The following is a 23,032-nucleotide window of genomic DNA, read 5'->3' as shown; positions in this document are numbered from 1 at the left end:
CACACAGAACTCTGACAGCAACACTGAAACACTATAAACATTATAAACACTCCAGTAATAAACACTGAAACTGACCCGCGTCGGACGCGTCCATCGGCGGATCCGATCAAACTCCAGCGCGTACAGTGACTGTCCGAGAACGCGCACTGTGCCCCATGTTGTGTTGTGTTGTGTTGTGTTGGGTGTGTGTGTGTGTGTGTGTGTGTGTGTGTGTGTGTGTGCATGCGCAGTGCAGACCGAGTGACGTCAGCATGCAGAGAGCCCAATCTGCGTCCATGTAACAGTTATGAGCAGTCTTGAAGAGAAAGCATGAGTAACTTGTAGACTAGTCTGGATCCAGGAGTCATTGCTATCCAGATAATCCATCTTTTGTTCTGGGTTATCAAAGCATCCCTGGATTGAGTCGCCTGATCCAGACACACTTTCAGAAGAGCTCAATACCACTTCACCTGTTTTTATTTCAATAGGCACACAACAGCACAATATCAGTAAACTACTCAAACACACACACACACACACACACACACACACACACACACACACACACACACACACACACACACACACACACACACACACACACACACACACACACACACACACACACACACACACACACACACACACACACACACACACACACACACACACACACACACACACACACACACACAGGGCTATTGTTATAGAGCTTCACTGCTGAGGATGAACCTCTGCCACACCTGCCTAAATACATATGATTGTCCTGTAACTGTAACTGGTTTTGCAAAAACATATTCAGTTATGACCACTATGTGAATTACACACTGGCATTCAGGGGGACAGATAGTTGTGTGTGTTTCAAACAGAGACGCACTTCTGCCATGATTTTGAGCAGAAAACGAAACAGAATAACATGAATTTGACTGGAGCTTCTGATGAACTGCTGCAGCCTGTTTACAAATGATTAAACAATTTAATAATAGTAACAATAATATATATTTTTTCAATAAATATTTTATAAAGCACCTTTAAATGCTTCTTCTTTCATTTCAATCAATTATTTAAAGGTCCCATGGCATGAAATGTTCATTTTATGAGGTTTTTCAACATTAATATGAGTTCCCCTAGCCTGAATATTGTCCCCAAGTGGATAGAAATGTTGATGGGTGTAAACCCGAGTTCTGGCTGTCTTTCTCTGCCTTTGAGAAAATGACAGGCCAGACTAACCAATCCTGAAGTCTCCTGGTTTGACGTCCAAGCAGGAACGGTTTCCTCCCTTTCCTCCGCCCAGAGAATCTGCCACGCCCATGCAAACACTCCAGAGATCATGGCTTGTGAACGAGTGAACACTGGCAGTTTCTCAGTGTTTGGATGTACAAATGAAAACAGGAGTCTTTTTTCAGTTCCTTCTGATCTGTGATCAGTGATTTCTGATGTGTAGCTAATTATTTATTATTCGTGCACACACTGCGGCTTCTCTCTCTCCCGACAGAACGGTGTTTTCGTGTGTTTTCTATCTTGTGAGTCAGTGTTTTTGTACGTCCTCGTCGCGTCTATCGGTTCTAAAATGTGCATACAGTCGGGAGTTTCTGCTCAACATCAGCAGAGTCAGATCTTTAGAGATAAACCTCACGCACGCCGAAGCTCTGCCTTCAACATCCCCGACCCCCAGTACTGCATCTGGCCCACAGCGGAGGCACCAAACGCGGGGTGAGATTAAGCAGCCAGCCTAGCCCCACAATAAACTGGATTACATTCGATTAATGCTGTTGTGTCTTTGTTTGCGCTGTGTACTCAACACGTACTCAACATGTACTCAACACTGACGCTTTTATTTTATTTGAAAAATAATGCTATTATCAACACTTACTTTTAACTCGTTCATCTCGACAGCTGTAATGGTACTTTGCATGTGTTACAAAGTTGGTAATAATGATGAAGACGGACTCGTGTGACTGGGACTCGTGTTTATTCAGAACTCTCAGATACAAACACAATAAACTCGCGCTGACTGACAGCGCTCTCATAACTCAGTAGTTACTATAAATAACTTTGTTAGCGATCGCTGAGCTCCGTCTCTGGTACATTAGTGATGTCCGGTTCGCGAACAATCTTTCTTTTGAACCAGTTCTTTTCAGTGAACCGAATCAGTTCACCAAATCGGACTGAATCGTTCTAAACGGTTCGCGTCTCCAGACAGCGCTGATCCATAATTTACTAAAGTTACTAACTTTCTGACATGAGTGACAGTCCCTCCGACTAGAAATAGACTAATAACCTGAAGTATATGCTGTAACTACAACAGTTCAGACATGCTGAGAACTGATGAGAAGTGAACTCAGGTCCATCCGTCTCTCTGGCAGCAGCTCGTGCCTGCTCGTGCCTCGTAGACCTCGTTAAACCACGCCCCCTCCGCTCATTTAAAATGCAAAGATGTCAGCCAATCACAACAGTGGGCGTTTTTACTGAAGTCTCACAGCAGACACGCCTCTTGAAGCAGGGCATTCAGCCACAGGGCAAACAGCAGTATAGAAAAAATGCCTTTTATTTCTAAATTATGACATTTTATGATGTAAAAGTCATACTAACAATATAAGTACACCTCAGGAAACATTATAAAATAATAGAAAAATGCCATGCAATGGGACCTTTAAAAAAATCTTTTGAATGAATGATTCATAAATACTTCAATTGTTTCATTACTGGATGAATCGCTTTTAAACTAATCTCTTGAATGAATGATTCAATGTTTTGTTTTTTTGTGTGTGTGTATTATGTTTTTATTTTGGCAATAAGACAACAAGACAACATAGGACTTTACAAAGAAACAGGAACCACAACAACAAATAATAATAATGAGAAAAAAGGGAAATTTTACAACCTTTAATTTAGATCAGTTGCATACATTTGATATATTTCTAGGCCAGTGGACTTGGGCAGTGTAAAGTAGACTTGTAGGTGATGAAAAGAATCAAACTTTTAAGCTATTGTCACTACCAGTCGATAGATAGATAGATAGAAAGGGTTCCCAGGTGGCTTCAAAGCCTGCAATATTACCCGCAGTGTTGTAGTCGAGACCTGCTCATTCGAGTCCGAGTCGAGTCCGAGTTCAGAGAGGGTCGAGTCTGAGTCGAGTCCGAGTTCAGAGAGGGTCGAGTCTGAGTCGAGTCCGAGTTCAGAGAGGGTCGAGTCTGAGTCGAGTCCGAGTTCAGAGAGGGTCGAGTCTGAGTCGAGTCTGAGTTCAGAGAGGGTCGAGTCTGAGTTGGGTCCGAGTTCAGAGAGGGTCGAGTCCGAGTTCAGAGAGGGTCGAGTCCGAGTTCAGAGAGGGTCGAGTCCGAGTTCAGAGAGGGTCGAGTCTGAGTCGAGTCTGAGTTCAGAGAGGGTCGAGTCTGAGTCGAGTCCGAGTTCAGAGAGGGTCGAGTCTGAGTCGAGTCTGAGTTCAGAGAGGGTCGAGTCTGAGTCGAGTCCGAGTTCAGAGAGGGTCGAGTCTGAGTTCAGAGAAGGTCGAGTCTGAGTTCAGAGAGGGTCGAGTTTGAGTCGAGTCCGAGTTCAGAGAGGGTCGAGTCTGAGTTCAGAGAGGGTCGAGTTTAAGTCGAGTCCGAGTTCAGAGAGGGTCGAGTCTGAGTCGAGTCCGAGTTCAGAGAGGGTCGAGTCTGAGTTCAGAGAGGGTCGAGTCCGAGTTCAGAGAGGGTCGAGTCTGAGTCGAGTCCGAGTTCAGAGAGGGTCGAGTCTGAGTCGAGTCTGAGTTCAGAGAGGGTCGAGTCTGAGTTGAGTCCGAGTTCAGAGAGGGTCGAGTCCGAGTTCAGAGAGGGTCGAGTCCGAGTTCAGAGAGGGTCGAGTCCGAGTTCAGAGAGGGTCGAGTCCGAGTTCAGAGAGGGTCGAGTCCGAGTTCAGAGAGGGTCGAGTCCGAGTTCAGAGAGGGTCGAGTCTGAGTCGAGTCTGAGTTCAGAGAGGGTCGAGTCTGAGTCGAGTCCGAGTTCAGAGAGGGTCGAGTCTGAGTTCAGAGAAGGTCGAGTCTGAGTTCAGAGAGGGTCGAGTTTGAGTCGAGTCCGAGTTCAGAGAGGGTCGAGTCTGAGTCGAGTCCGAGTTCAGAGAGGGTCGAGTCTGAGTTCAGAGAGGGTCGAGTCCGAGTTCAGAGAGGGTCGAGTCTGAGTCGAGTCCGAGTTCAGAGAGGGTCGAGTCCGAGTTCAGAGAGGGTCGAGTCCGAGTTCAGAGAGGGTCGAGTCCGAGTCGAGTCCGAGTTCAGAGAGGGTCGAGTCCGAGTTCAGAGAGGGTCGAGTCCGAGTTCAGAGAGGGTCGAGTCCGAGTCGAGTCGGAGTTCAGAGAGGGTCGAGTCCGAGTTCAGAGAGGGTCGAGTCCGAGTCGAGTCCGAGTTCAGACAGGGTCGAGTCCGAGTTCAGAGAGGGTCGAGTCCGAGTCGAGTCCGAGTTCAGAGAGGGTCGAGTCCGAGTTCAGAGAGGGTCGAGTCTGAGTCGAGTCTGAGTTCAGAGAGGGTCGAGTCTGAGTTCAGAGAGGGTCGAGTCTGAGTCGAGTCTGAGTTCAGAGAGGGTCGAGTCCGAGTTCAGAGAGGGTCGAGTCTGAGTCGAGTCCGAGTTCAGAGAGGGTCGAGTCTGGGTCGAGTCCGAGTTCAGAGAGGGTCGAGTCCGAGTTCAGAGAGGGTCGAGTCTGAGTCGAGTCTGAGTTCAGAGAGGGTCGAGTCTGAGTCGAGTCTGAGTTCAGAGAGGGTCGAGTCTGAGTCGAGTCCGAGTTCAGAGAGGTTCGAGTCTGAGTCGAGTCTGAGTTCAGAGAGGGTCGAGTCTGAGTCGAGTCCGAGTTCAGAGAGGGTCGAGTCCGAGTCGAGTCCGAGTTCAGAGAGGGTCGAGTCCGAGTCGAGTCCGAGTTCAGAGAGGGTCGAGTCTGAGTCGAGTCCGAGTTCAGGGAGGGTCGAGTCCGAGTCGAGTCCGAGTTCAGAGAGGGTCGAGTCCGAGTCGAGTCCGAGTTCAGAGAGGGTCGAGTCCGAGTTCAGAGAGGGTCGAGTCCGAGTTCAGAGAGGGTCGAGTCCGAGTTCAGAGAGGGTCGAGTCCGAGTTCAGAGAGGGTCGAGTCTGAGTCGAGTCTGAGTTCAGAGAGGGTCGAGTCTGAGTCGAGTCCGAGTTCAGAGAGGGTCGAGTCTGAGTTCAGAGAGGGTCGAGTCTGAGTCGAGTCTGAGTTCAGAGAGGGTCGAGTTTGAGTCGAGTCCGAGTTCAGAGAGGGTCGAGTCTGAGTCGAGTCAGAGTTCAGAGAGGGTCGAGTCTGAGTTCAGAGAGGGTCGAGTCCGAGTTCAGAGAGGGTCGAGTCCGAGTTCAGAGAGGGTCGAGTCCGAGTCGAGTCCGAGTTCAGAGAGAGTCGAGTACGAGTTCAGAGAGGGTCGAGTCCGAGTCGAGTCCGAGTTCAGAGAGGGTCGAGTCCGAGTTCAGAGAGGGTCGAGTCCGAGTCGAGTCCGAGTTCAGAGAGGGTCGAGTCTGAGTTCAGAGAGGGTCGAGTCTGAGTCGAGTCTGAGTTCAGAGAGGGTCGAGTCTGAGTCGAGTCTGAGTTCAGAGAGGGTCGAGTCCGAGTTCAGAGAGGGTCGAGTCTGAGTCGAGTCCGAGTTCAGAGAGGGTCGAGTCCGAGTCGAGTCCGAGTTCAGAGAGGGTCGAGTCCGAGTCGAGTCCGAGTTCAGAGAGGGTCGAGTCCGAGTCGAGTCCGAGTTCAGAGAGGGTCGAGTCTGAGTCGAGTCCGAGTTCAGAGAGGGTCGAGTCCGAGTCGAATCCGAGTTCAGAGAGGGTCGAGTCTGAGTCGAGTCTGAGTTCAGAGAGGGTCGAGTCTGAGTTCAGAGAGGGTCGAGTCTGAGTCGAGTCTGAGTTCAGAGAGGGTCGAGTCTGAGTCGAGTCTGAGTTCAGAGAGGGTCGAGTCCGAGTTCAGAGAGGGTCGAGTCCGAGTCGAGTCCGAGTTCAGAGAGGGTCGAGTCCGAGTCGAGTCCGAGTTCAGAGAGGGTCGAGTCCGAGTCGAGTCCGAGTTCAGAGAGGGTCGAGTCTGAGTCGAGTCCGAGTTCAGAGAGGGTCGAGTCCGAGTCGAATCCGAGTTCAGAGAGGGTCGAGTCTGAGTCGAGTCTGAGTTCAGAGAGGGTCGAGTCTGAGTCGAGTCTGAGTTCAGAGAGGGTCGAGTCTGAGTCGAGTCCGAGTTCAGAGAGGGTCGAGTCTGAGTCGAGTCTGAGTTCAGAGAGGGTCGAGTCTGAGTCGAGTCCGAGTTCAGAGAGGGTCGAGTCCGAGTCGAGTCCGAGTTCAGAGAGGGTCGAGTCCGAGTCAAGTCCGAGTTCAGAGAGGGTCGAGTCTGAGTCGAGTCCGAGTTCAGGGAGGGTCGAGTCCGAGTCGAGTCCGAGTTCAGAGAGGGTCGAGTCTGAGTCGAGTCCGAGTTCAGAGAGGGTCGAGTCCGAGTCTAGTCCGAGTTCAGAGAGGGTCGAGTCCAAGTCAAGACCGAGTTCAGAGAGGGTCGAGTCCGAGTTCAGAGAGGGTCGAGTCTGAGTCGAGTCTGAGTTCAGAGAGGGTCGAGTCTGAGTTCAGAGAGGGTCGAGTCTGAGTCGAGTCTGAGTTCAGAGAGGGTCGAGTCCGAGTTCAGAGAGGGTCGAGTCTGAGTCGAGTCCGAGTTCAGAGAGGGTTGAGTCTGAGTCGAGTCCGAGTTCAGAGAGGGTCGAGTCTGAGTCGAGTCCGAGTTCAGAGAGGGTCGAGTCAGAGTCGAGTCCGAGTTCAGAGAGGGTCGAGTCCGAGTCGAGTCCAAGTTCAGAGAGGGTCGAGTCGGAGTCGAGTCCGAGTTCAGAGAGGGTCGAGTCTGAGTCGAGTCCGAGTTCAGAGAGGCTCGAGTCCGAGTCGAATCTGAGTTCAGAGAGGGTCGAGTCTGAGTCGAGTCTGAGTTCAGAGAGGGTCGAGTCTGAGTCGAGTCTGAGTTCAGAGAGGGTCGAGTCTGAGTTGAGTCCGAGTTCAGAGAGGGTCGAGTCCGAGTCGAGTCCGAGTTCAGAGAGGGTCGAGTCCGAGTCGAATCTGAGTTCAGAGAGGGTCGAGTCCGAGTCGAGTCCGAGTTCAGAGAGGGTCGAGTCCGAGTCGAGTCTGAGTTCAGAGAGGGTCGAGTCCGAGTCGAGTCCGAGTTCAGAGAGGGTCGAGTCTGAGTCGAGTCCGAGTTCAGAGAGGGTCGAGTCCGAGTCGAGTCCGAGTTCAGAGAGGGTCGAGTCTGAGTCGAGTCCGAGTTCAGAGAGGGTCGAGTCTGAGTCGAGTCCGAGTTCAGAGAGGGTCGAGTCTGAGTCGAGTCCGAGTTCAGAGAGGGGCGAGTCAGAGTCGAGTCCGAGTTCAGAGAGGGTCGAGTCCGAGTCGAGTCCAAGTTCAGAGAGGGTCGAGTCGGAGTCGAGTCCGAGTTCAGAGAGGGTCGAGTCTGAGTCGAGTCCGAGTTCAGAGAGGCTCGAGTCCGAGTCGAATCTGAGTTCAGAGAGGGTCGAGTCTGAGTCGAGTCTGAGTTCAGAGAGGGTCGAGTCTGAGTCGAGTCCGAGTTCAGAGAGGGTCGAGTCTGAGTCGAGTCCGAGTTCAGAGAGGGTCGAGTCTGAGTCGAGTCTGAGTTCAGAGAGGGTCGAGTCTGAGTCGAGTCTGAGTTCAGAGAGGGTCGAGTCTGAGTCGAGTCCGAGTTCAGAGAGGGTCGAGTCCGAGTCGAGTCCGAGTTCAGAGAGGGTCGAGTCCGAGTCGAATCTGAGTTCAGAGAGGGTCGAGTCCGAGTCGAGTCCGAGTTCAGAGAGGGTCGAGTCCGAGTCGAGTCTGAGTTCAGAGAGGGTCGAGTCCGAGTCGAGTCCGAGTTCAGAGAGGGTCGAGTCTGAGTCGAGTCCGAGTTCAGAGAGGGTCGAGTCCGAGTCGAGTCCGAGTTCAGAGAGGGTCGAGTCTGAGTCGAGTCCGAGTTCAGAGAGGGTCGAGTCTGAGTCGAGTCCGAGTTCAGAGAGGGTCGAGTCTGAGTCGAGTCCGAGTTCAGAGAGGGTCGAGTCTGAGTCGAGTCTGAGTTCAGAGAGGGTCGAGTCTGAGTTGAGTCCGAGTTCAGAGAGGGTCGAGTCCGAGTTCAGAGAGGGTCGAGTCCGAGTTCAGAGAGGGTCGAGTCCGAGTTCAGAGAGGGTCGAGTCCGAGTTCAGAGAGGGTCGAGTCCGAGTTCAGAGAGGGTCGAGTCCGAGTTCAGAGAGGGTCGAGTCTGAGTCGAGTCTGAGTTCAGAGAGGGTCGAGTCTGAGTCGAGTCCGAGTTCAGAGAGGGTCGAGTCTGAGTTCAGAGAAGGTCGAGTCTGAGTTCAGAGAGGGTCGAGTTTGAGTCGAGTCCGAGTTCAGAGAGGGTCGAGTCTGAGTCGAGTCCGAGTTCAGAGAGGGTCGAGTCTGAGTTCAGAGAGGGTCGAGTCCGAGTTCAGAGAGGGTCGAGTCTGAGTCGAGTCCGAGTTCAGAGAGGGTCGAGTCCGAGTTCAGAGAGGGTCGAGTCCGAGTTCAGAGAGGGTCGAGTCCGAGTCGAGTCCGAGTTCAGAGAGGGTCGAGTCCGAGTTCAGAGAGGGTCGAGTCCGAGTTCAAAGAGGGTCGAGTCCGAGTCGAGTCGGAGTTCAGAGAGGGTCGAGTCCGAGTTCAGAGAGGGTCGAGTCCGAGTCGAGTCCGAGTTCAGACAGGGTCGAGTCCGAGTTCAGAGAGGGTCGAGTCCGAGTCGAGTCCGAGTTCAGAGAGGGTCGAGTCCGAGTTCAGAGAGGGTCGAGTCTGAGTCGAGTCTGAGTTCAGAGAGGGTCGAGTCTGAGTCGAGTCTGAGTTCAGAGAGGGTCGAGTCCGAGTTCAGAGAGGGTCGAGTCTGAGTCGAGTCCGAGTTCAGAGAGGGTCGAGTCTGGGTCGAGTCCGAGTTCAGAGAGGGTCGAGTCCGAGTTCAGAGAGGGTCGAGTCTGAGTCGAGTCTGAGTTCAGAGAGGGTCGAGTCTGAGTCGAGTCTGAGTTCAGAGAGGGTCGAGTCTGAGTCGAGTCCGAGTTCAGAGAGGTTCGAGTCTGAGTCGAGTCCGAGTTCAGAGAGGGTCGAGTCCGAGTCGAGTCCGAGTTCAGAGAGGGTCGAGTCCGAGTCGAGTCCGAGTTCAGAGAGGGTCGAGTCTGAGTCGAGTCCGAGTTCAGGGAGGGTCGAGTCCGAGTCGAGTCCGAGTTCAGAGAGGGTCGAGTCCGAGTCGAGTCCGAGTTCAGAGAGGGTCGAGTCCGAGTTCAGAGAGGGTCGAGTCCGAGTTCAGAGAGGGTCGAGTCCGAGTTCAGAGAGGGTCGAGTCCGAGTTCAGAGAGGGTCGAGTCTGAGTCGAGTCTGAGTTCAGAGAGGGTCGAGTCTGAGTCGAGTCCGAGTTCAGAGAGGGTCGAGTCTGAGTTCAGAGAGGGTCGAGTCTGAGTCGAGTCTGAGTTCAGAGAGGGTCGAGTTTGAGTCGAGTCCGAGTTCAGAGAGGGTCGAGTCTGAGTCGAGTCTGAGTTCAGAGAGGGTCGAGTCTGAGTCGAGTCCGAGTTCAGAGAGGGTCGAGTCTGAGTCGAGTCCGAGTTCAGAGAGGGTCGAGTCTGAGTCGAGTCTGAGTTCAGAGAGGGTCGAGTCTGAGTCGAGTCTGAGTTCAGAGAGGGTCGAGTCTGAGTCGAGTCCGAGTTCAGAGAGGGTCGAGTCCGAGTCGAGTCCGAGTTCAGAGAGGGTCGAGTCCGAGTCGAATCTGAGTTCAGAGAGGGTCGAGTCCGAGTCGAGTCCGAGTTCAGAGAGGGTCGAGTCCGAGTCGAGTCTGAGTTCAGAGAGGGTCGAGTCCGAGTCGAGTCCGAGTTCAGAGAGGGTCGAGTCTGAGTCGAGTCCGAGTTCAGAGAGGGTCGAGTCCGAGTCGAGTCCGAGTTCAGAGAGGGTCGAGTCTGAGTCGAGTCCGAGTTCAGAGAGGGTCGAGTCTGAGTCGAGTCCGAGTTCAGAGAGGGTCGAGTCTGAGTCGAGTCCGAGTTCAGAGAGGGTCGAGTCTGAGTCGAGTCTGAGTTCAGAGAGGGTCGAGTCTGAGTTGAGTCCGAGTTCAGAGAGGGTCGAGTCCGAGTTCAGAGAGGGTCGAGTCCGAGTTCAGAGAGGGTCGAGTCCGAGTTCAGAGAGGGTCGAGTCCGAGTTCAGAGAGGGTCGAGTCCGAGTTCAGAGAGGGTCGAGTCCGAGTTCAGAGAGGGTCGAGTCTGAGTCGAGTCTGAGTTCAGAGAGGGTCGAGTCTGAGTCGAGTCCGAGTTCAGAGAGGGTCGAGTCTGAGTTCAGAGAAGGTCGAGTCTGAGTTCAGAGAGGGTCGAGTTTGAGTCGAGTCCGAGTTCAGAGAGGGTCGAGTCTGAGTCGAGTCCGAGTTCAGAGAGGGTCGAGTCTGAGTTCAGAGAGGGTCGAGTCCGAGTTCAGAGAGGGTCGAGTCTGAGTCGAGTCCGAGTTCAGAGAGGGTCGAGTCCGAGTTCAGAGAGGGTCGAGTCCGAGTTCAGAGAGGGTCGAGTCCGAGTCGAGTCCGAGTTCAGAGAGGGTCGAGTCCGAGTTCAGAGAGGGTCGAGTCCGAGTTCAGAGAGGGTCGAGTCCGAGTCGAGTCGGAGTTCAGAGAGGGTCGAGTCCGAGTTCAGAGAGGGTCGAGTCCGAGTCGAGTCCGAGTTCAGACAGGGTCGAGTCCGAGTTCAGAGAGGGTCGAGTCCGAGTCGAGTCCGAGTTCAGAGAGGGTCGAGTCTGAGTCGAGTCTGAGTTCAGAGAGGGTCGAGTCTGAGTTCAGAGAGGGTCGAGTCTGAGTCGAGTCTGAGTTCAGAGAGGGTCGAGTCCGAGTTCAGAGAGGGTCGAGTCTGAGTCGAGTCCGAGTTCAGAGAGGGTCGAGTCTGGGTCGAGTCCGAGTTCAGAGAGGGTCGAGTCCGAGTTCAGAGAGGGTCGAGTCTGAGTCGAGTCTGAGTTCAGAGAGGGTCGAGTCTGAGTCGAGTCTGAGTTCAGAGAGGGTCGAGTCTGAGTCGAGTCCGAGTTCAGAGAGGTTCGAGTCTGAGTCGAGTCTGAGTTCAGAGAGGGTCGAGTCTGAGTCGAGTCCGAGTTCAGAGAGGGTCGAGTCCGAGTCGAGTCCGAGTTCAGAGAGGGTCGAGTCCGAGTCGAGTCCGAGTTCAGAGAGGGTCGAGTCTGAGTCGAGTCCGAGTTCAGGGAGGGTCGAGTCCGAGTCGAGTCCGAGTTCAGAGAGGGTCGAGTCCGAGTCGAGTCCGAGTTCAGAGAGGGTCGAGTCCGAGTTCAGAGAGGGTCGAGTCCGAGTTCAGAGAGGGTCGAGTCCGAGTTCAGAGAGGGTCGAGTCCGAGTTCAGAGAGGGTCGAGTCTGAGTCGAGTCTGAGTTCAGAGAGGGTCGAGTCTGAGTCGAGTCCGAGTTCAGAGAGGGTCGAGTCTGAGTTCAGAGAGGGTCGAGTCTGAGTCGAGTCTGAGTTCAGAGAGGGTCGAGTTTGAGTCGAGTCCGAGTTCAGAGAGGGTCGAGTCTGAGTCGAGTCAGAGTTCAGAGAGGGTCGAGTCTGAGTTCAGAGAGGGTCGAGTCCGAGTTCAGAGAGGGTCGAGTCCGAGTTCAGAGAGGGTCGAGTCCGAGTCGAGTCCGAGTTCAGAGAGAGTCGAGTACGAGTTCAGAGAGGGTCGAGTCCGAGTCGAGTCCGAGTTCAGAGAGGGTCGAGTCCGAGTTCAGAGAGGGTCGAGTCCGAGTCGAGTCCGAGTTCAGAGAGGGTCGAGTCTGAGTTCAGAGAGGGTCGAGTCTGAGTCGAGTCTGAGTTCAGAGAGGGTCGAGTCCGAGTTCAGAGAGGGTCGAGTCTGAGTCGAGTCCGAGTTCAGAGAGGGTCGAGTCCGAGTCGAGTCCGAGTTCAGAGAGGGTCGAGTCCGAGTCGAGTCCGAGTTCAGAGAGGGTCGAGTCCGAGTCGAGTCCGAGTTCAGAGAGGGTCGAGTCTGAGTCGAGTCCGAGTTCAGAGAGGGTCGAGTCCGAGTCGAATCCGAGTTCAGAGAGGGTCGAGTCTGAGTCGAGTCTGAGTTCAGAGAGGGTCGAGTCTGAGTTCAGAGAGGGTCGAGTCTGAGTCGAGTCTGAGTTCAGAGAGGGTCGAGTCTGAGTCGAGTCTGAGTTCAGAGAGGGTCGAGTCCGAGTTCAGAGAGGGTCGAGTCCGAGTCGAGTCCGAGTTCAGAGAGGGTCGAGTCCGAGTCGAGTCCGAGTTCAGAGAGGGTCGAGTCCGAGTCGAGTCCGAGTTCAGAGAGGGTCAAGTCTGAGTCGAGTCCGAGTTCAGAGAGGGTCGAGTCCGAGTCGAATCCGAGTTCAGAGAGGGTCGAGTCTGAGTCGAGTCTGAGTTCAGAGAGGGTCGAGTCTGAGTCGAGTCTGAGTTCAGAGAGGGTCGAGTCTGAGTCGAGTCCGAGTTCAGAGAGGGTCGAGTCTGAGTCGAGTCTGAGTTCAGAGAGGGTCGAGTCTGAGTCGAGTCCGAGTTCAGAGAGGGTCGAGTCCGAGTCGAGTCCGAGTTCAGAGAGGGTCGAGTCCGAGTCAAGTCCGAGTTCAGAGAGGGTCGAGTCTGAGTCGAGTCCGAGTTCAGGGAGGGTCGAGTCCGAGTCGAGTCCGAGTTCAGAGAGGGTCGAGTCTGAGTCGAGTCCGAGTTCAGAGAGGGTCGAGTCCGAGTCTAGTCCGAGTTCAGAGAGGGTCGAGTCCAAGTCAAGACCGAGTTCAGAGAGGGTCGAGTCCGAGTTCAGAGAGGGTCGAGTCTGAGTCGAGTCTGAGTTCAGAGAGGGTCGAGTCTGAGTTCAGAGAGGGTCGAGTCTGAGTCGAGTCTGAGTTCAGAGAGGGTCGAGTCCGAGTTCAGAGAGGGTCGAGTCTGAGTCGAGTCCGAGTTCAGAGAGGGTTGAGTCTGAGTCGAGTCCGAGTTCAGAGAGGGTCGAGTCTGAGTCGAGTCCGAGTTCAGAGAGGGTCGAGTCAGAGTCGAGTCCGAGTTCAGAGAGGGTCGAGTCCGAGTCGAGTCCAAGTTCAGAGAGGGTCGAGTCGGAGTCGAGTCCGAGTTCAGAGAGGGTCGAGTCTGAGTCGAGTCCGAGTTCAGAGAGGCTCGAGTCCGAGTCGAATCTGAGTTCAGAGAGGGTCGAGTCTGAGTCGAGTCTGAGTTCAGAGAGGGTCGAGTCTGAGTCGAGTCTGAGTTCAGAGAGGGTCGAGTCTGAGTCGAGTCCGAGTTCAGAGAGGGTCGAGTCCGAGTCGAGTCCGAGTTCAGAGAGGGTCGAGTCCGAGTCGAATCTGAGTTCAGAGAGGGTCGAGTCCGAGTCGAGTCCGAGTTCAGAGAGGGTCGAGTCCGAGTCGAGTCTGAGTTCAGAGAGGGTCGAGTCCGAGTCGAGTCCGAGTTCAGAGAGGGTCGAGTCTGAGTCGAGTCCGAGTTCAGAGAGGGTCGAGTCCGAGTCGAGTCCGAGTTCAGAGAGGGTCGAGTCTGAGTCGAGTCCGAGTTCAGAGAGGGTCGAGTCTGAGTCGAGTCCGAGTTCAGAGAGGGTCGAGTCTGAGTCGAGTCCGAGTTCAGAGAGGGGCGAGTCAGAGTCGAGTCCGAGTTCAGAGAGGGTCGAGTCCGAGTCGAGTCCAAGTTCAGAGAGGGTCGAGTCGGAGTCGAGTCCGAGTTCAGAGAGGGTCGAGTCTGAGTCGAGTCCGAGTTCAGAGAGGCTCGAGTCCGAGTCGAATCTGAGTTCAGAGAGGGTCGAGTCTGAGTCGAGTCTGAGTTCAGAGAGGGTCGAGTCTGAGTCGAGTCCGAGTTCAGAGAGGGTCGAGTCTGAGTCGAGTCCGAGTTCAGAGAGGGTCGAGTCTGAGTCGAGTCTGAGTTCAGAGAGGGTCGAGTCTGAGTCGAGTCTGAGTTCAGAGAGGGTCGAGTCTGAGTCGAGTCCGAGTTCAGAGAGGGTCGAGTCCGAGTCGAGTCCGAGTTCAGAGAGGGTCGAGTCCGAGTCGAATCTGAGTTCAGAGAGGGTCGAGTCCGAGTCGAGTCCGAGTTCAGAGAGGGTCGAGTCCGAGTCGAGTCTGAGTTCAGAGAGGGTCGAGTCCGAGTCGAGTCCGAGTTCAGAGAGGGTCGAGTCTGAGTCGAGTCCGAGTTCAGAGAGGGTCGAGTCCGAGTCGAGTCCGAGTTCAGAGAGGGTCGAGTCTGAGTCGAGTCCGAGTTCAGAGAGGGTCGAGTCTGAGTCGAGTCCGAGTTCAGAGAGGGTCGAGTCTGAGTCGAGTCCGAGTTCAGAGAGGGTCGAGTCCGAGTCGAGTCCAAGTTCAGAGAGGGTCGAGTCGGAGTCGAGTCCGAGTTCAGAGAGGGTCGAGTCTGAGTCGAGTCCGAGTTCAGAGAGGCTCGAGTCCGAGTCGAATCTGAGTTCAGAGAGGGTCGAGTCTGAGTCGAGTCTGAGTTCAGAGAGGGTCGAGTCTGAGTCGAGTCCGAGTTCAGAGAGGGTCGAGTCTGAGTCGAGTCCGAGTTCAGAGAGGGTCGAGTCCGAGTCGAATCTGAGTTCAGAGAGGGTCGAGTCCGAGTCGAGTCCGAGTTCAGAGAGGGTCGAGTCCGAGTCGAGTCTGAGTTCAGAGAGGGTCGAGTCTGAGTCGAGTCTGAGTTCAGAGAGGGTCGAGTCTGAGTCGAGTCCGAGTTCAGAGAGGGTCGAGTCTGAGTTCAGAGAAGGTCGAGTCTGAGTTCAGAGAGGGTCGAGTTTGAGTCGAGTCCGAGTTCAGAGAGGGTCGAGTCTGAGTTCAGAGAGGGTCGAGTTTAAGTCGAGTCCGAGTTCAGAGAGGGTCGAGTCTGAGTCGAGTCCGAGTTCAGAGAGGGTCGAGTCTGAGTTCAGAGAGGGTCGAGTCCGAGTTCAGAGAGGGTCGAGTCTGAGTCGAGTCCGAGTTCAGAGAGGGTCGAGTCTGAGTCGAGTCTGAGTTCAGAGAGGGTCGAGTCTGAGTTGAGTCCGAGTTCAGAGAGGGTCGAGTCCGAGTTCAGAGAGGGTCGAGTCCGAGTTCAGAGAGGGTCGAGTCCGAGTTCAGAGAGGGTCGAGTCCGAGTTCAGAGAGGGTCGAGTCCGAGTTCAGAGAGGGTCGAGTCCGAGTTCAGAGAGGGTCGAGTCTGAGTCGAGTCTGAGTTCAGAGAGGGTCGAGTCTGAGTCGAGTCCGAGTTCAGAGAGGGTCGAGTCTGAGTCGAGTCCGAGTTCAGAGAGGGTCGAGTCTGAGTTCAGAGAAGGTCGAGTCTGAGTTCAGAGAGGGTCGAGTTTGAGTCGAGTCCGAGTTCAGAGAGGGTCGAGTCTGAGTCGAGTCCGAGTTCAGAGAGGGTCGAGTCTGAGTTCAGAGAGGGTCGAGTCCGAGTTCAGAGAGGGTCGAGTCTGAGTCGAGTCCGAGTTCAGAGAGGGTCGAGTCCGAGTTCAGAGAGGGTCGAGTCCGAGTTCAGAGAGGGTCGAGTCCGAGTCGAGTCCGAGTTCAGAGAGGGTCGAGTCCGAGTTCAGAGAGGGTCGAGTCCGAGTTCAGAGAGGGTCGAGTCCGAGTCGAGTCGGAGTTCAGAGAGGGTCGAGTCCGAGTTCAGAGAGGGTCGAGTCCGAGTCGAGTCCGAGTTCAGACAGGGTCGAGTCCGAGTTCAGAGAGGGTCGAGTCCGAGTCGAGTCCGAGTTCAGAGAGGGTCGAGTCCGAGTTCAGAGAGGGTCGAGTCTGAGTCGAGTCTGAGTTCAGAGAGGGTCGAGTCTGAGTTCAGAGAGGGTCGAGTCTGAGTCGAGTCTGAGTTCAGAGAGGGTCGAGTCCGAGTTCAGAGAGGGTCGAGTCTGAGTCGAGTCCGAGTTCAGAGAGGGTCGAGTCTGGGTCGAGTCCGAGTTCAGAGAGGGTCGAGTCCGAGTTCAGAGAGGGTCGAGTCTGAGTCGAGTCTGAGTTCAGAGAGGGTCGAGTCTGAGTCGAGTCTGAGTTCAGAGAGGGTCGAGTCTGAGTCGAGTCCGAGTTCAGAGAGGTTCGAGTCTGAGTCGAGTCTGAGTTCAGAGAGGGTCGAGTCTGAGTCGAGTCCGAGTTCAGAGAGGGTCGAGTCCGAGTCGAGTCCGAGTTCAGAGAGGGTCGAGTCCGAGTCGAGTCCGAGTTCAGAGAGGGTCGAGTCTGAGTCGAGTCCGAGTTCAGGGAGGGTCGAGTCCGAGTCGAGTCCGAGTTCAGAGAGGGTCGAGTCCGAGTCGAGTCCGAGTTCAGAGAGGGTCGAGTCCGAGTTCAGAGAGGGTCGAGTCCGAGTTCAGAGAGGGTCGAGTCCGAGTTCAGAGAGGGTCGAGTCCGAGTTCAGAGAGGGTCGAGTCTGAGTCGAGTCTGAGTTCAGAGAGGGTCGAGTCTGAGTCGAGTCCGAGTTCAGAGAGGGTCGAGTCTGAGTTCAGAGAGGGTCGAGTCTGAGTCGAGTCTGAGTTCAGAGAGGGTCGAGTTTGAGTCGAGTCCGAGTTCAGAGAGGGTCGAGTCTGAGTCGAGTCAGAGTTCAGAGAGGGTCGAGTCTGAGTTCAGAGAGGGTCGAGTCCGAGTTCAGAGAGGGTCGAGTCCGAGTTCAGAGAGGGTCGAGTCCGAGTCGAGTCCGAGTTCAGAGAGAGTCGAGTACGAGTTCAGAGAGGGTCGAGTCCGAGTCGAGTCCGAGTTCAGAGAGGGTCGAGTCCGAGTTCAGAGAGGGTCGAGTCCGAGTCGAGTCCGAGTTCAGAGAGGGTCGAGTCTGAGTTCAGAGAGGGTCGAGTCTGAGTCGAGTCTGAGTTCAGAGAGGGTCGAGTCTGAGTCGAGTCTGAGTTCAGAGAGGGTCGAGTCCGAGTTCAGAGAGGGTCGAGTCTGAGTCGAGTCCGAGTTCAGAGAGGGTCGAGTCCGAGTCGAGTCCGAGTTCAGAGAGGGTCGAGTCCGAGTCGAGTCCGAGTTCAGAGAGGGTCGAGTCCGAGTCGAGTCCGAGTTCAGAGAGGGTCGAGTCTGAGTCGAGTCCGAGTTCAGAGAGGGTCGAGTCCGAGTCGAATCCGAGTTCAGAGAGGGTCGAGTCTGAGTCGAGTCTGAGTTCAGAGAGGGTCGAGTCTGAGTTCAGAGAGGGTCGAGTCTGAGTCGAGTCTGAGTTCAGAGAGGGTCGAGTCTGAGTCGAGTCTGAGTTCAGAGAGGGTCGAGTCCGAGTTCAGAGAGGGTCGAGTCCGAGTCGAGTCCGAGTTCAGAGAGGGTCGAGTCCGAGTCGAGTCCGAGTTCAGAGAGGGTCGAGTCCGAGTCGAGTCCGAGTTCAGAGAGGGTCGAGTCTGAGTCGAGTCCGAGTTCAGAGAGGGTCGAGTCCGAGTCGAATCCGAGTTCAGAGAGGGTCGAGTCTGAGTCGAGTCTGAGTTCAGAGAGGGTCGAGTCTGAGTCGAGTCTGAGTTCAGAGAGGGTCGAGTCTGAGTCGAGTCCGAGTTCAGAGAGGGTCGAGTCTGAGTCGAGTCTGAGTTCAGAGAGGGTCGAGTCTGAGTCGAGTCCGAGTTCAGAGAGGGTCGAGTCCGAGTCGAGTCCGAGTTCAGAGAGGGTCGAGTCCGAGTCAAGTCCGAGTTCAGAGAGGGTCGAGTCTGAGTCGAGTCCGAGTTCAGGGAGGGTCGAGTCCGAGTCGAGTCCGAGTTCAGAGAGGGTCGAGTCTGAGTCGAGTCCGAGTTCAGAGAGGGTCGAGTCCGAGTCTAGTCCGAGTTCAGAGAGGGTCGAGTCCAAGTCAAGACCGAGTTCAGAGAGGGTCGAGTCCGAGTTCAGAGAGGGTCGAGTCTGAGTCGAGTCTGAGTTCAGAGAGGGTCGAGTCTGAGTTCAGAGAGGGTCGAGTCTGAGTCGAGTCTGAGTTCAGAGAGGGTCGAGTCCGAGTTCAGAGAGGGTCGAGTCTGAGTCGAGTCCGAGTTCAGAGAGGGTTGAGTCTGAGTCGAGTCCGAGTTCAGAGAGGGTCGAGTCTGAGTCGAGTCCGAGTTCAGAGAGGGTCGAGTCAGAGTCGAGTTCGAGTTCAGAGAGGGTCGAGTCCGAGTCGAGTCCAAGTTCAGAGAGGGTCGAGTCGGAGTCGAGTCCGAGTTCAGAGAGGGTCGAGTCTGAGTCGAGTCCGAGTTCAGAGAGGCTCGAGTCCGAGTCGAATCTGAGTTCAGAGAGGGTCGAGTCTGAGTCGAGTCTGAGTTCAGAGAGGGTCGAGTCTGAGTCGAGTCTGAGTTCAGAGAGGGTCGAGTCTGAGTCGAGTCCGAGTTCAGAGAGGGTCGAGTCCGAGTCGAGTCCGAGTTCAGAGAGGGTCGAGTCCGAGTCGAATCTGAGTTCAGAGAGGGTCGAGTCCGAGTCGAGTCCGAGTTCAGAGAGGGTCGAGTCCGAGTCGAGTCTGAGTTCAGAGAGGGTCGAGTCCGAGTCGAGTCCGAGTTCAGAGAGGGTCGAGTCTGAGTCGAGTCCGAGTTCAGAGAGGGTCGAGTCCGAGTCGAGTCCGAGTTCAGAGAGGGTCGAGTCTGAGTCGAGTCCGAGTTCAGAGAGGGTCGAGTCTGAGTCGAGTCCGAGTTCAGAGAGGGTCGAGTCTGAGTCGAGTCCGAGTTCAGAGAGGGGCGAGTCAGAGTCGAGTCCGAGTTCAGAGAGGGTCGAGTCCGAGTCGAGTCCAAGTTCAGAGAGGGTCGAGTCGGAGTCGAGTCCGAGTTCAGAGAGGGTCGAGTCTGAGTCGAGTCCGAGTTCAGAGAGGCTCGAGTCCGAGTCGAATCTGAGTTCAGAGAGGGTCGAGTCTGAGTCGAGTCTGAGTTCAGAGAGGGTCGAGTCTGAGTCGAGTCCGAGTTCAGAGAGGGTCGAGTCTGAGTCGAGTCCGAGTTCAGAGAGGGTCGAGTCTGAGTCGAGTCTGAGTCGAGTCTGAGTTCAGAGAGGGTCGAGTCTGAGTCGAGTCTGAGTTCAGAGAGGGTCGAGTCTGAGTCGAGTCCGAGTTCAGAGAGGGTCGAGTCCGAGTCGAGTCCGAGTTCAGAGAGGGTCGAGTCTGAGTCGAGTCCGAGTTCAGAGAGGGTCGAGTCTGAGTCGAGTCCGAGTTCAGAGAGGGTCGAGTCCGAGTCGAATCTGAGTTCAGAGAGGGTCGAGTCCGAGTCGAGTCCGAGTTCAGAGAGGGTCGAGTCCGAGTCGAGTCTGAGTTCAGAGAGGGTCGAGTCCGAGTCGAGTCCGAGTTCAGAGAGGGTCGAGTCTGAGTCGAGTCCGAGTTCAGAGAGGGTCGAGTCCGAGTCGAGTCCGAGTTCAGAGAGGGTCGAGTCCAAGTCAAGACCGAGTTCAGAGAGGGTCGAGTCCGAGTCGAGTCCGAGTTCAGAGAGGGTCGAGTCCGAGTCGAGTCCGAGTTCAGAGAGGGTCGAGTCTGAGTCGAGTCCGAGTTCAGGGAGGGTCGAGTCCGAGAGGGTCGAGTCCGAGTTCAGAGAGGGTTGAGTCCGAGTTCAGAAAGGGTCGAGTCCGAGTTCAGAGAGGGTCGAGTCCGAGTTCAGAGAGGTTCGAGTCCGAGTTCAGGGAGGGTCGAGTCCGAGTTCAGAGAGGGTCGATTCCGAGTTCAGAGAGGGTCGAGTCCGAGTTCAGAGAGGGTCGAGTCAGAGTCGAGTCCGAGTTCAGAGAGGGTCGAGTCCGAGTCGAGCCCGAGTTCAGAGAGGGTCGAGTCCGAGTCGAGTCTGAGTTCAGAGAGGGTCGAGTCCGAGTCGAGTCCGAGTTCAGAGAGGGTCGAGTCAGAGTCGAGTCCGAGTTCAGAGAGGGTCGAGTCCGAGTCGAGTCCGAGTTCAGAGAGGGTCGAGTCCGAGTCGAGTCTGAGTTCAGAGAGGGTCGAGTCTGAGTCGAGTCCGAGTTCAGAGAAGGTCGAGTCCGAGTCGAGTCCGAGTTCAGAGAGGGTCGAGTCCGAGTTCAGAGAGGGTTGAGTCCGACTTCAGAGAGGGTCGAGTCCGAGTCGAGTCCGAGTTCAGAGAGGGTCGAGTCCGAGTCGAGTCTGAGTTCAGAGAGGGTCGAGTCCGAGTCGAGTCCGAGTTCAGAGAAGGTCGAGTCCGAGTCGAGTCCGAGTTCAGAGAGGGTCGAGTCCGAGTTCAGAGAGGGTCGAGTCCGAGTTCAGAGAGGGTTGAGTCCGACTTCAGAGAGGGTCGAGTCCGAGTCGAGTCCGAGTTCAGAGAGGGTCGAGTCCGAGTCGAGTCTGAGTTCAGAGAGGGTCGAGTCCGAGTCGAGTCCGAGTTCAGAGAGGGTCGAGTCCGTGTCGAGTCCGAGTTCAGAGAGGGTCGAGTCCGAGTTCAGAGAGGGTCGAGTCCGAGTTCAGAGAGGGTCGAGTCCAAGTTCAGAGAGGGTCGAGTCCAAGTTCAGAGAGGGTCGAGTCCGACTTCAGAGAGGGTTGAGTCCGTGTCGAGTCCGAGTTCAGAGAGGGTCGAGTCCGAGTTCAGAGAGGGTCGAGTCCAAGTTCAGAGAGGGTCGAGTCCAAGTTCAGAGAGGGTCGAGTCCGACTTCAGAGAGGGTTGAGTCCGAGTCGAATCCGAGTTCAGAGAGGGTCGAGTCTGAGTCGAGTCCGAGTTCAGAGAGGGTCGAGTCTGAGTTCAGAGAGGGTCGAGTCCGAGTTCAGAGAGGGTCGAGTCCGAGTCGAGTCCGAGTTCAGAGAGGGTCGAGTCCGAGTTCAGAGATGGTCGAGTCCGAGTTCAGAGAGGGTCGAGTCCGAGTCGAGTCCGAGTTCAGAGAGGGTCGAGTCTGAGTTCAGAGAGGGTCGAGTCCGAGGTCAGAGAGGGTCGAGTCCGAGTCGAGTCCAAGCTCAGAGAGGGTCAAGTCCGAGTTCAGAGAGGGTCCAGTCCGAGTCGATTCCAAGTTCAGAGAGGGTCGAGTCCGAGTTCAGAGAGGGTCGAGTCCGAGTTCAGAGAGGGTCGAGTCCGAGTTCAGAGAGGGTCGAGTCCGAGTCGAGTCCGAGTTCAGACAGGGTCGAGTCCGAGTCGAGTCCGAGTTCAGAGAGGGTCGAGTCCGAATCGAGTCCGAGTTCAGAGAGGGTCGAGTCCGAGTTCAGAGAGGGTCGAGTCCGAGTTCAGAGAGGGTCGAGTCCGAGTCGAGTCCGAGTTCAGAGAGGGTCGAGTCTGAGTTCAGAGAGGGTCGAGTCCGAGTCGAGTCCGAGTTCAGAGAGGGTCGAGTCCGAGTTCAGAGAGGGTCGAGTCCAGGTTCAGAGAGGGTTGAGTCCGAGTTCAGAGAGGGTCGAGTCCGAGTTCAGAGAGGGTCGAGTCCAAGTCGATTCCGAGTTCAGAGAGGGTCGAGTCCGAGTTCAGAGAGGGTCGAGTCCGAGTCGAGTCCGAGTTCAGAGAGGGTCGAGTCGAGTCCGAGTTCAGAGAGGGTCGAGTCCGAATTCAGAGAGGGTCGAGTCCGAGTTCAGAGAGGGTCGAGTCCGAGTTCAGAGAGGGTCGAGTCCGAGTTCAGAGAGGGTCGAATCCGAGTCGAGTCCGAGTTCAGAGAGGGTCGAGTCTGAGTTCAGAGAGGGTCGAGTCCGAGTTCAGAGAGGGTCGAGTCCGAGTTCAGAGAGGGTCGAGTCCGAGTCGAGTCCGAGTTCAGAGAGGGTCGAGTCCAAGTCGAGTCCGAGTTCAGAGAGGGTCGAGTCCGAGTTCAGAGAGGGTCGAGTCCGAGTCGAGTCCGAGTTCAGAGAGGGTCGAGTCGAGTCCGAGTTCAGAGAGGGTCGAGTCCGAGTTCAGAGGGTCGAGTCGAGTCCGAGTTCAGAGAGGGTCGAGTCGAGTCCGAGTTCAGAGAGGGTCGAGTCCGAGTTCAGAGAGGGTCGAGTCCGAGTTCAGAGAGGGTCGAGTCCGAGTTCAGAGAGGGTCGAGTCCAAGTCGAGTCCGAGTTCAGAGATGGTCGAGTCCGAGATAAGAGAGGGTCGAGTCCGAGTCAAGACCGAGACCAGAGAGAACCCAAGACAAGTCCACATAAGGTTGTGATGGCCTGTGTGTGCAGTGTTTTAGAGCCACTTTCTCATCATCACTTTGTGTAACAGCAGCGGATTATCGAATACTTCAATTTTACTGGGTGGTACATTTTAATGTGGGGTAAAGATAAAATCTACACACTAGTCAAAAACCTTTTTAATAAACCAGTGTTTAAGCTTAATCTATGGACAATCCACAAACAACATTAGAACTCAATTGTATTAACTTTTTAGTTACGGAGGGTGTGCAAAAGAGTGATGGCAGAAATATTGCTGTCTTTTAATGCAAAAGTGTGAACGTGCCGGAGGGGGAGAGGGCGGGCGGCCTTCTGCTAGACATTTTTGTGGGAGATGCTCATTTTATTATTAATAAAACAATGTTTGGATTTCTCTGTGACACTTTTGTCCTACTTTGTAAACAGTAAATATATTAAAATAACACCGTTGAGACAAATAATGTAGCAGCAATGTGACTTTCTGGAAAACGCGATCACTACAGGCGGACACCACGTAAAATAGAAGCGAGAGCACGAGCGCGGTCATTTGCAGACTTCTACAACGAACTAGTAACTACTAAGCATTAGCTGTCAAAATGCTGAGATTTTATGCAAATAAAGAAATTATTAGTTCATAATCTTACCTTTCTTTGTGCTTTCGCTCCACATGTCGATGGAAATTGGAAGTTGTTCCCTTTGCTTCGGTAATTGATGTACCACAGAATTTACAAATCGCAGAATGTTTTTTTTTAGAGTCTTACTGCACATGAACTCTTTATGGCCCTTATATGTGTAGTGATGCTTGTGACGTGTTTGAAACGTCACCATCATTAAGTACGTGGCCAATTGGGTACCTCTCCGGGCAGCACAGTAGTGGCATGAGGAAGTCCTGTATTGAATGAGTGACCAGTCTTCATGAGTCATGTTAGGCTGAGGTTGTTGTCCATGTCATATTCCCAGGTGGCATGAAGTCTTTTATTGAATGAGTGACCAAGTCTTCATGAGTCATGTTAGGCTGAGGTCGTTGTCCATGTCATATTCCCAGGTGGCATGAAGTCTTTTATTGAATGAGTGACCAAGTCTTCATGAGTCATGTTAGGCTGAGGTCGTTGTCCATGTCATATTCCCAGGTGGCATGAGGAAGTCCTGTATTGAATGAGTGACCAGTCTCTCGTGAGTCATGTTAGACTGAGGTTGTCCATGTCATATTCCCAGGTGGCATGAGGAAGTCTTTTATTGAATGAGTGACCAGTCTTCACACCCA

General features: G+C 54.5%; 1 protein-coding gene across 2 annotated transcripts in view; it reads right to left on the bottom strand.

Moving 5' to 3' along the window:
* Positions 1–231, bottom strand: part of tmc7 (transmembrane channel like 7) — a 41,245-nt gene extending 41,014 nt beyond the window's left edge. For both annotated transcript variants that reach the window (XM_079813064.1, XM_079813065.1), the window contains exon 1: positions 76–231. In XM_079813064.1, the coding sequence (XP_079669190.1) occupies positions 76–94 (19 nt within the window). In that variant the 5' untranslated portion in view covers positions 95–231. The remainder of the gene's footprint in view (positions 1–75) is intronic.
* Positions 232–23,032: the final 22,801 nt, after the last annotated feature.

This window comes from Gobio gobio, assembly GCF_949357685.1.
Source record: "Gobio gobio genome assembly, chromosome: 3".
Classification (NCBI taxonomy): Eukaryota; Metazoa; Chordata; class Actinopteri; order Cypriniformes; family Gobionidae; genus Gobio; species Gobio gobio.
Note: the sequence above shows the minus strand (reverse complement) of the source record. Positions and strands in the feature narration are given on the sequence as shown.